This window comes from Bacillus rossius, chromosome 1, assembly GCF_032445375.1.
Source record: "Bacillus rossius redtenbacheri isolate Brsri chromosome 1, Brsri_v3, whole genome shotgun sequence".
Lineage (NCBI taxonomy): Eukaryota > Metazoa > Arthropoda > Insecta > Phasmatodea > Bacillidae > Bacillus > Bacillus rossius.
In genome coordinates, this window is record NC_086330.1 from 118,220,565 (window position 1) to 118,233,275 (window position 12,711).

At 36.0% G+C, this 12,711-nt stretch overlaps 1 protein-coding gene across 3 annotated transcripts in view; it reads left to right on the forward strand.

The window, feature by feature from the left end:
• The window catches only part of LOC134543137 (oxysterol-binding protein-related protein 8), a 167,402-nt gene that overhangs the window by 107,397 nt on the left and 47,294 nt on the right, over positions 1-12,711 (forward strand). For all 3 annotated transcript variants that reach the window (XM_063387988.1, XM_063387996.1, XM_063388004.1), the window contains exons 13-16: positions 616-741; positions 889-1,032; positions 1,113-1,217; positions 2,711-3,054. In XM_063387988.1, the coding sequence (XP_063244058.1) occupies positions 616-741; positions 889-1,032; positions 1,113-1,217; positions 2,711-3,054 (719 nt within the window). The remainder of the gene's footprint in view (positions 1-615; positions 742-888; positions 1,033-1,112; positions 1,218-2,710; positions 3,055-12,711) is intronic.

Genomic DNA, 12,711 nt, shown 5'->3' on the forward strand with positions numbered 1-12,711 from the left:
CTTCCTTGCCATTCCAGTGGGTATTCAGATGCACCTTTATAGTCCTACGATATGTATTTAAGTTGCCAACCATTGAGCGAGGGCATAACTAAAAGTGTTTTCTATTGCTTTCAAATATATTTTTTTTTTCATTCATACGTAGGAATCCCAAAATTAAAAATTTTCAGGTGGCAAAGGAGTAGACGTTCTCACTCTTAATGTTGTCATCATGAATCGTGAGACAATTTTACAAAAAATGTGGCAGTGTATCTTTAAAGACAAACAAAATTTAACCAGGGAACAAGCGAAGTTGAAAAATTGTTGGCTTGTTTTAGAAAATTCATGTATCAAGTATACTATATTTGGTTTTAACATTAAAGTTGTTTACAAAGCTTGGTGAGTCATTTGGTACAAAGCTCAAACATTGTTAAGTGCTAAATTGATATTTCCTGCTTATAACGTTTTCCTGCTTATAATGTTTTTTTCTTGTGCTCCCTTGAAAAACATTATAACAGGGTTCTACTGTATATACATTTTTAAAGTAAGTTATGTTATGGTTTGTTTATAATTGTTTCAAGTGTGTGTAGATATTGAAGTTATGTTTGGGGATTGCTGTGAATGCGTTGTGTTTTGCAGCCGTTCCTGGGTGGAGCGGAGCAGACAAATGCTATTTCTGGTAGACTGAAGCTGGGGAAGGAAACGCTGGCCACAATAGATGGATACTGGGATGGAAATGTGTTCATCAAGGATAGGCGAACTGGGGTAACTTGAACAGTCATCACTGTATGTGTATGTTTTAATGGTACTTTTAAGCTATCACTTGTTTCAAGTGTATTTTTGTATTTAATTGAAATATTTTTTAAATGTCCTGTCTGCAATGTTCAATATGGATTGTACATTTGTATTTAGGAAGAGCAGCTGTTGTGGAAGCCAACTCCTGAAATTCGTAGCCAGAGGTTGAAAAGGTTCACTGTGCCGCTCCAGCACCAAGAAGAGTGGGAGTCGGAAAACCTGTGGCAGCACGTGTCGGCTGCGATCCTCAGAGATGACCAGGTAATTTCAAGTCATGTGTGGAAGTTTACTGTTAGTGTGAAACAAAACTTGTATTCGTTACGATTAGGAAACACTTACAGGTGGCAGCTACAGAAGAAAAGACAGTGCTAGAAGAAGCACAGAGGGAAGCTGTTAAAGTCAGAAAACTGAAAGGAAGCGAGTGGCTTCCGAAATACTTTGAACAGGTATGTGTTTAGTCTTTGTAGGTGTGATGAGTAATTTCATTTAAAATACAACAAAATTAGTGCAGAAACTTGTTTGTTATGAATTATTTGGAGCTGAGATCTCAGAAGAGGAAAGAGAGGTATAAAGTGTAGACTATCACAAGATCGGTAGTTTAGCAGTACAGTAAAACCTCAGTATAACAAACTTGAAGGGACTGATATTATGTGTGTTTGTTATACATAGCGAGGTTTCTTTATAATGTGTTGAATTCAAAACCAACGAACAAATGATTTGTGATAAAAAGGGTTTTTTCTGTAGTCATCATTATTTAAAAAAAAAAAAAAAAATAGTAGGTACTTGGTATATAGATACAGTATACACAAAGTACTTACTTACTTTTTTAATACATGCTACAGAGTCCTCGAGCAGAGCAAATGAAGATTATGCAAACCAATCCAATTTGAATACAGTACATAAGTATATTGTATATTATGTAATAATGCCGTTGGGAAAGAATTGTTGACAGCGTTGAATTTGGAATGCCAAATCTTTTAGCTATTTCTGCTTTTTTACCTCCCTGATCTGCGTGTAGATTTTCCAGTTTCGTTGTAAGAGAAATTGCTTTTCGTTTTTTTTTATCCATTTTACGAACACTAACAATAAATTACTGAAAGTTAAGTCTCATTTATTACAGCACGAGATTTGTCCAACCATAACCTATTTACAAGCCAACAAATTTAACCCAGAAAAACTTAACCTCTAAACAAGATACATAACTGGTTAAATAATTATTTCCTCCTACAACATGGAACAAAAACAACTTTCTAAACCTACAGATTTTAATTAAGAAACACTTCCACAGAATCTGTATCGGTTATCGGCATTCATTACAACACGGATAAACAATCACACATTTTCGCAGAACAATGATGTAAATTGTTCACGTGATGAAATTTTCTAGGCAGTTTCGGATGATTGATTAATCGAAGTACAATAGCTTATGTTGGTAATCAAAGTGTGTTTTAGTACGTCAGTTACTCTTACTTCTATGGCCAATCATTTGTAAGATGGCGGCAGTATTGTTTACTTGCCGAAGCGTAATTTATTTACGAAGCAAAATTGAAAATTTATGACAATCCTACAAAAATATTTTCAAGATTTTTCCGTTTTACCTTTGCTGTAGCGGGTGTTTTTGGCGTTGCATCCAAAAAATGCTTTGTTATTTAGAGGTATAAATACATAGGATTACATAGCGATTTGGCGGGACTTAACAGTTGCTTCGTTATACCGAGGATTTCGTTATAAAAGAGTTCGTTGTGTGAGGTTTTACTGTATATGTAAATGACTAACTTCAAAAAAATTTCAAAAAAAAAAAATAAAATAAATTTTACTTTCCAAGGATTGTGGGACAAAGTTTGTGCTGAAGTTCCAGCACGGAACTCCGGAGAAAGCAATAAAGCTCTGAGGAAAAGGGATTTATAAAGGATTGTTGTAAGTGTTGTGGTTCCTGCAGGACATGATCTCGGGCCAGTGGGTGTACAAGCATGCGGACCTGCGGCCGTGGGACCCGCGGAACGACATGTTCCAGTACGAGTACAAGTACGTGATCAGGACCAAGACCAGGCACCAGACGCCCATGATTCGCACGGCGAGCATCATCAGCGTGGAGCCACAGTCCTTGGAGCCTCGCTCGTCCATCTCGGTGCTCAAGTCCTCCAAGCTGCAGATCATGGGCAAGGGCAGGAAGGCCCGCAACAGCGGCAGCTCATCCCAGGAAGGGGAGTTCCACAGCGACTCGAGCCAGTCGGAGGCACTGGAGATGACGCAGCAAGTCATCAAGTGTCAGCACGACCAACAGTAAGCACGCAGATACTCTGTCCATTCAGACTTATCTCAACCTTTTGAAACTAACCTTTGGAGAAATAATCACTGTCCATATCTGCATTTAGTTTGCAAACAAAGATAGGTTTACACCCTGTCAAGTAGGCAGAATATCAGGAAAACTATTTCCACATTTTAGCATTGTATTGGAATTGTAAGTTAAAAATAACTGGTTCTGAAATAACGTTTCTTTCGTTTGTGAACAAGTCAAAGTCTAAGATAACTTAAATATTTTGCTAAATTAAGAAAGATCCATAGATATAATTTTGAATGCTTTAGTAAGGTGTTTAATCAGCACATCCTGAATATCTCATATTGAATAAAAAAAATGTAGGAAATATTTAACAAACTATTAGCAATATGACCCAAATGGTAGTAATACAAGGGAACTGCTTTGTTACTAGAGGCCTATTTCCCTTAGAAGAGGTATCTGGTTTGGAACAGTTGTCTGTACATTATCATTTTTCAAATGTTAAACTTTTTGTGAAAAGTGAGACTAAAGCAAGTCCAGTAAAACCTCGTGAATAAGATATCGGTTAATCTAAAATACTTGTTATTACAAACCTGTTTAATTTCCCAGCAACATGAATAGGATGATCAGTGTTAAATTTTTAGTATACAGTAGAATCCCACTGATGCGACCCCTCACGGTTTCCGGAAAAACGGACTTATAAACGGAATGGTCGCAATAGAGATTTCGGTCGGGCAATTTTTACCCCCCCCCCCCCCCCCCCCCCCCCCCCCCCCCAATATATCCAAATACATAAAATACTCGCGCTATATGAATTCGCGTCACGCGAGTTTGGCTATGCTAGCCAGCTGGTTGTTATTTTCGTTCAAAATGTGGCGAAGGAACTTGTGTGGATCAGGTAGAAAACATTCGGCTGTAAACAAAAGATATAAGAACAATGCTATCCTGAAATGCTGTGACGTGTTTTTGGAGTAGATAATCACAGACACAGACCGACAGGATGCGCTCCCGCCCTTGCCGTCAGCGATGTTTATTTTGACAGCTCAAGCAATTATCTTTTCCACGACCCTTCGCAGCGTAAAAAAAAAGAAGAATAAAAACACTTTGGAATGCAGTTGGAAAAGTAACTATGCAGTAAAATAAATATATTTACGGCCCTGCTAATTTTTTTTATTCAATATAGTTCGAGGTATTAGTGATTTTTCAGCAGAAACTGCTGTGTGACTAATAAACAAATTGTATCATAACTTAAACTTATAAAGTATTTATTAACGGCGAAGGACAGTCGTATAAGCCCATAAAAATATTTATTTTACAGAGAATGGACTATACAACCTGGCTTTTGCCGCACGCTGTGTGGGAGGGGAGGAGGATGTTGACAGTTTCTCACGCAGAAGGTTGAAATAAGGGAGGGAATGTGTTGAAATGTTAGTTGGTAAAGTGAGGGGGGATTTACATGGTTTGTGGCTCTGGGAGGGATGAGCCTTGAAGAATTAGCGGGGGATGGGAGAGGTAAGCATCACGTCATATATGACGTCAAGCCGCCGCTACCGCCAGCCTGGCCAGACGAGTTTCTTAAGCTCTCGCAGAAGCTACCACAGCGGCTTTACGTGCGGGCGGGTAAGATAACATGACAGCTGAGACGGCTTTTCATGCGATAGTGGACGCGCCGAGCTCGGCTAGACACTGCCGCGTGGACAGCATAGAGGGGTGGTATCTATTTTTAACAGTCTTTTGTATGCCTGCCTGCTTACAGTACAGCTCTCGCCAAGATATACGTGAACACATAGCGCCCAACAAAGTGTAACAGACTTGTTTTTCAGCCAATTTTACTCAAATTTTCGACTTTCTCTCCTTAAATTTTTCACGGTTTCTCAAAAAACTGTTGTATAAACGGAATGGACACATCAGAGGGGGTCGCATCGGCGGGATTCTACTGTATTACAAAATACAGTAAACCCTGTTAAGAGGTTTTTCAAGAGACTGGATGCTGAAAATTTCTTAAAAGGGAAATACATTTGCTTCATAAAAACAACATTTAATATAAATTGACATACTGCTTAACTCAAAATTACAGTGTTTTATCGCATAATCGTCACACTGTTATTTTAGGACATCAAAATTTGGAGAAAAAAAATTTCTCGCATAAACGTTGCATGATGTTTTTAGATTCCCAGCGCTTTTTTTTTTAGGTAGTTTTCCCGAATAAAACAATGTATTTTAAAGTTGAAATCTAATATTCATTCGGATGATACAGCTTACTTATTTAATTAACAGAAATATGAAGTTATCTGATGAGTAAATTTTCTTTTAAAGAAGTTTATAAACGTTATAACTTTTAACTTTTCGTCTTTATCGCCGCTGTGTACCGCTTATAAAAAAAATGTAGCCAGCGCTAGTTAGCATCCTTCATGTTTGGTTATGTTGATTCCCGTATAGAGCACGCGCTCGTAGTTGAATATCGATACAGATAGTTCATCAATTGCATGCAACGCGCGCGCTCTGTCTGGTGCCGAATTAACTACATTTGATAGTGATAGCCCACGCTTTCGCGTGGTGTGTACTACGATAGTTATGTGCTCCGACTCACATTCTTGTCACAGTTTTGGTTTTTCTATTTAAAGTAGAAGAATATGTTTTTGTTGCATGACTTATTAATTTAAATTTGTTTGGTGTGCTTTTGTATACTCTACGTTTTAAATAAGTTTTGTTTTTATGAATAACTACGTAACAAAAAATGCTTTTTTCACATAATCGTTGCACCCCCTATTTTCAAATTGATTTTAGTATAAAATGTGCAATGAATATGCGATAAAACATGGTAAAATTACCAATTATCGTCGGCACGCTGGATAAACTATACAATTATATCATGAATTATTTAAAATAAATATTTTTAATAAGGACAATAAATTTTTTTTACAAAAAAAACATTCACTGTTTTGAAAAATACTGCATCAGAGTTGTTTCTTCCAGCATATTTTCATTCTGATGCATCACAAAGTTGTCCAGTTCCCATAAACTCTTCCTCACACTATCTGGAACATATGGTGTATGAACAAATAACCTCAGCTTGTCCAGGTAGTCAAGTGCTTCGGAGTAAGTTGGCATGGAAGTGGAATCACCTTCATAGCTGTCACCATCGCCAGTCTCATCCTCAGCAAAATCCTTGTGTTGTGCACATAAATCTTCGATTGTTTGTGGCTCACATGATGGAACCGCATCATAAACTGAGACATAATCTTCAAAATTGCATTAAAAATTTAGGTGCTCTTGAAGAGTTTTCAAATTTGCACTGCATATAGAAGCACATGCAATTGGTTCACTGTCCTCATGCTTCTTCAGGGAAAATATTGTTAACTTGTTCAGCACCAAAACCTGCTTTTCTGAAGCAATTGCTAATGATGATTGAGTCAAGCATTTCCCATGAAGCAACAAGAAAATGCATGGTGTCCAGGGTGTTGATCTTATAACCACTATTTTTTATATTTTTCATTCTTGTTATAAATCGTAACACAAGGTGCTTACAAAAATGCTATTTCAGAATTTTTATAATTCCCTGGTCCATGTGTTGTAACCTGGATGTTGAATTTGGTGGGAAAAATTCAATCTGTATATTTCTATGGTTGGATATTTCCTTGGGATGAGCAGGGCAGTGATAAATGACAAACAAAATCTTCCGATTTTTGCACCCCATCTTTGCATCAAATGCTCTCGCATAGTCTTCAAAAATGCTGCCTGTCATCCACGTAGACTTGTTGTTTGCATGCTTGCACGGTAATGTCTTTATGTTAAGACACAATGTGTTTTTTCTTCTTTTTTTTTTTTTTTTTCCCCAATTACCAGCAATGGTAAATTTCAGTGCCATCCTTGTTGGCACCCAATAACACTGTCACTTGTTCCTTACTTTGTTTGCCTCCATGGCATGTTTTACCTTTTAAAACAAAGGTTTTGTCTGGAAGCATGTTGAAAAACAGACCACATCATCGACATTGGATACATTTTTTTGTTCAAAGTTCTTTATAATTGCAGGCAACTTTGTGTTTATACAACTCTGGACAGTAGCATCACACACACTCTCATATTCCCCACTTACAGTTATATAGACAATTAGGGTTGTGCGAATGTTCGGTATACCGATACCGAAATCGAAATTTTGCTACTTTCATTTTCGATTTCGGTAAGAATTTCATCTGTCGAAGTTCGTTTTTAGCGAAATATTTCGAGCCAAACGAAAGTTCAATAGCTTACCGAAGTTCGTTTGTTCTAGTTGAAAAAGAAATCGTAATTTAATAAAAATGTACAGTAGAATACCGGTACAATAACGTACCTTATTATAAAGTATATTTCACTTAACGAATTTTTTTTAAGTGCCCGCCAAAAATCGTATCTTCGCCATGCAAAACGGTTTCAGTTTAAAGTATCATATTTTCACTATAACGTATAAATTCTACTAGTAGCGTGGCATTACTACACCAAAATTTACTTAAACTGGTAAATAAATTTCCAGCTAAATGATTAATGTAGTATAACAAAGATACACAAATACCACCGCAACGTATTTTCTAACCTCTAAATTCTCAAAACAAAGTTAACAAACAGTTGCGCGCACAACCATAGATTATACCGTATGTAGTATGCGACGTGAGCAACACAACACCATTCGATACATCGAAAGACGGAGGTTTGAGAGAAGTATTAATTATTTAGACAAAAGTGTTACGCTACGCTAAAAATACTGTTTGATGTCTGTGCCGGGATTGTTTATTGTTATTGTTGAGTTTATTTACAGGTTACGTTATTTAGACACCGCATTATATTTGTGCTACAATATGAATGATCCTGGAGATAAAAAGAAACGAAAGCAATTCACGCTTAAGGAAAAAGTGGATATACTCAGAGAACTAGACAAGGGGAAAAAAGCAAGTCGCAGTTGCGAATACATATGGCATTGCGGCTCTCCTGTAGCTATTTTTTTATATATATTTTTTTCTCTTTGTAAAGATATGTATGCATGTTTCAGTACTAAGTACAAAAACTTGAGGTACCTGTAAGTACTTAGCACTGGGATTCTACTGTAATGTCTTTATATGATTTGCTTGTTATTACTAATAATGTAATAACATATGCAAATCATATAAAGACATTAATTAGAAAAAAGATTTCCATTAAGATTAATTTACGTGGTGATGAAAAAAACTCACGTTAATGAAAATACGGTAAAATCATAATTTGAACAAACATGGCAGATAAAGTAAACAAAATTCAACCGTGATTACAGTAGGCCTAGGTATCAAAACAAAATCATGCAATATTTGAAAAATTACCTGATTCATTTGCTTTCAAACAGTAGTGTAGGTACTATATTCGTAAAGCATACATTCCAGAACTGTTAGTACACTATTTAGTATTTACTGTATACACATAAACAAAGAACGTACCTACTTTTATTCGCGCACAGCCAAACAAAAACATTGTCGTCTGCTTTATTTAAAATTTACATACTCTGACTGGCATATAAAATCCTCATAATATACAGCCAATTAGACAAAAAGGTCAACAAGTCACTTGGCAGCAACCATTTGTTATGTTTTGTTTTGACCATGTCCCTTGCCTGGTTTACAGCTTCCTGAGCTAGCCATGTGTGACAGTGTTGCAAGATGACGGCCGTTCCGCAGTAGTCACGTGTTTTTTCATCAGTACCATGCACGTGATAAATATATTATCATAGACTGCGACATTACGACTGTAAAGGAAATAGTCTGTGCGCTGAAAGATCTGGATTGATTCTTGAAATTTACGACTGACATGGGGCTGTGTTGTGTGGTCTAGGGCGGATGTTGACTATATTAAATAGTAATATTTATATATACATCAAAAGTTACAAAAATGATTTATGTAATAGAATTTATTACTGAAGAGCAAATTTTGGGGCACTTTTTTTCTTTGTTAATTAAAAAATTTTGCTTAACTTTCGTTAAGAATATATTTATCTCATAGAAAAATTCATTTTCGTTTCACTTTCGCGAAACTTGATAAATTTTCTTTCACTTTCATTTCGTGTGGATAAAGTCACTTTCGCACATCCCTATAGACAATTCCTACTCTGTTCTTAAATCTGTCGAGCCAGCCATTCGAAGCATGAAATTCAACACCTAGGTTATGTGCTATTGTAAAGCTTTCGCTCTTAAAATGGGGCCGTTCATTTGAATTCCAAGGGCTCTGTGTTCTTTAAACCACGCCAAGAGTAAAATTTCAACTTCTTTGTATATTCCAATCTTCTTTATTTTACACTTTGACATGATTCCATTCAAAGTAGAAGGCAGCATCCTGAGTTTTTTCGCCATACTCACTCCTGGTATTAAAGGATTCACAACTACCTTCTGATATTATTTTTAGTTTTTCTTCAAACGATAACGCCATGCATTTAATGGGTCCTCCACTACTTGTACTAAATATTTATTATGCTTGATAACCTTAAAATCACACCTAAAAAGATCGCATTGCTAAAAAACTAGTAATGGCAGGTAGTAAATATGGTTTACTGTGTTTTCGTCACGTTTTATAACTTGAATGGGAAAAAAAGTGTGCAGATACAGTCTTCTCAATCTCTATATATGCAAACAGATCATTGGTCGAAAATGAAACTTGTAACAGCGTGCGGCGTGTGGCACAGGTTTTGACAGTCGTGCACTTTTCTCATTCGTCAGATGTTCTGCCTTGAATAGGGGAAATGGCGTGCAGATGGAACAGCGTCTCGATGAAAGCAGATGGTTGGCCGTAAAATACACTTGTAACAGCGTGCGGCGTCTGGCAAAGGTTTCAACGGTCTTGCGCAAGTTCAAATTATTTAGTTATTGTTCGGAAATAAGTTGAAAGATAAATTTTTTTTTTTACAAACGCTGCATGTTATTTGCGGGAAGCATCTATTAATGCAAACATTATGAATGGGAGAAATTAACATAGGGATACAGTCAAACCTCATTATTACAAACCTGAAGGGACCATAATTTTAGCACTTTGTAATAACGAGGGTTTGTATTAACCAAACTATTGGGATATCATACAAAAAAAATTGATTGAAATACACACTGTTGGTAGTATAAGCTGGCTTCACTACATGCATGACAATATGTAAACACTGAAGAAAACAAACACAATGCAACACTTACAGAATAAATCATAATACAAATTTCAATAAACTTGCATTCATGACACATTTTCTATTCAAACATTTGGTTTAAAAAAAACCATCAATTCTGGTTTGCACTATCTTTTTCTTATAGGCATTGTTTACCACATTTAACTTTGGTCGTATCTACTGCTGCCGACTCCCTACACATAGTTTTGCCAACAAGATTTTTGCGATCCTTAAACCGTTGTAGCCAACCATTGCTGAACTTTAAGTCTGAAATTCCTAACCTCAATGCTAGGTAGTCTGCCTTATGAATCATAGGTCCAGAAATTGGCAAGTTTGCTGCACGCATATCTTAAAACCACTGCAACAAGGTAGCTTCCATTTCTTGATGTTTTGGGCCTCACATTCTTTTTCTTGTTGATAATCTGCACGAACTCGCAAAAGCTGATTCAATCTTTTCACGATTTTTTAGTATTGTCGACAACGACGATTGTAGGATGTTAAATTCTCTCGCAATTTCAGTTTTCCTTCTTTCTCCATTGTCTACTTCTTCAATATTTTTAACTTTAACTTGCAATGTAAGTTCGTTGCGTTTACGTTTCGCAGTCATACATATTGCAAAACAACTAACACTCAAAATTGAGGTTAAGATACATGTGCGTGAACAATGGAAAATATCAGAACTTTTTTCCATAGAATGTTTAAACTTCTACGTATGTACACTTCCGACGACTAATATTAATAAGGTATAGAGTTCTTTCCTTTTCGTTTTCCGTTTACAACATGGCATCTTTTCTAGTTTAGTTACTAACATCGCCACTAGAGTTGAATTTTTCAATCTGGTTTTTAGACCATTTTGCGCTGTGGGATACATACATGTATCTTTGGAGAAACGTTTGTTTACATGACGGTTATGAAGACGATTTACTTTAGACTTCGGCAGTGAAATTTGTATTAACCGTTTACTTATACACGTTAACAGCTACTTGAGGGATCAAAACAAATTCGTAATTCATATTAACCGTATTTCTTATTAAAAGTACTGAATAACATAGGAAATCATACTTTATTTTCCAGGACTGTGAAAGTACTTCGCATAAACGGGAATTTCGTACTAAGCGGATTGGTATTAATGAGGTTTGACTGTATATGGAAGTGATCAAGGGAATAATTTTGTGAACTTAATAAACGGGAAAACGTATTATGCGGGAACGTCTTAAGAGAGTTTTACTGTACTGGATATTATGTTATTGGAAGTTACATCGTGGCACAAATATAATTTTTGTGTATATTTAATATCTAACTATACAAAGTTTTTGTATTCTTATCATAAAGACATGCAAGGGAACTCCTGAAATTGGTACCGTCGATGCTACTGTAATAAAGTATTAAAATATACTATAAGATACTGGTATTTAAATAATTCCACATGTGAATAATATAGAAGAAAATTCCAAATCATATTCTAAAATACTGTGGTCTCTTGTTTAGGAAACAGCATATATCAGCCAAGTTTGTAAACCACAGTTTCATCATTCACAAAGAAGATATACAAAATGTGAATAAAATGTAGCATAAAAATTACACTCTGGAATATGTTTAAAACCCCTAGGTAAATTAAAAATTCATAACAACTGAACAAAAAGGAAATTTTTTAACCTTTGAAAAGAAGTTAAGGCTAATATAGGAAGTAAACTTTGGCAAGAAAAACCAAAAACCAAAACTTTAAAAATAGGAAATTAAACTCCGTTGCAATTCAGGTTTTTTTTGCCAAAGTTGACTTCCTTTATTGGCCTTAACTTTTTTTCAATAGTTAAATAATTTCCCGCCCGTGTTGTGCCTTCATAATTTATTATTATTATTATTACGCGCGCCGGGAAATGAACAGTGTACTTGGATGTAACAAGCTGTCAGGTTAGCTTGCACAACACGGTACCGACAATGAACGTCATGTCAGCCAGCAGGACTGACCTTGGCACGCAGCGCCTTTAACTAGGGGTGTGTGGGGAGTGAGGTGTATCTCGTCCGGCGGACACGTCTCTGTTGATAAGCCACGCGCGCGGCCCGAGTTGTGTGGGCGGGCAGCAAGCTGCCTATTGGCGCGCGCTCAAATGTAAACACAGAGACTGAAGAGCAACAAAACTCATGATAATTATAAAATTCAAGGGTCAATTTAGCTACTATGTGTATCAGCGAACAGTTCACAAATTACTTACTACAAAAAGATTCTAAGTGACAAAAAAAAAAAAAAATCAAAAAAATTTTTTTTAATTAAATTTTTTTTAAATATTAATTTTAGGTATGACCTTTCAACTTAATTATGCCTATAGACGTAATCATGCTCTGCTACCATTTTGTAATACCTCAAGTATCTTAAACAATAATTAAATAAGAAGGTAAAAAGATTTGGAAACTGAATACTGGGGCCCTCAATTAATAACAATAAAAAGTCAACAACAGAAGCGACACTAGGAGTAAACAAAGCAAATTTAGAGACTCCCTACGAATACTAGGAAGATAAAGG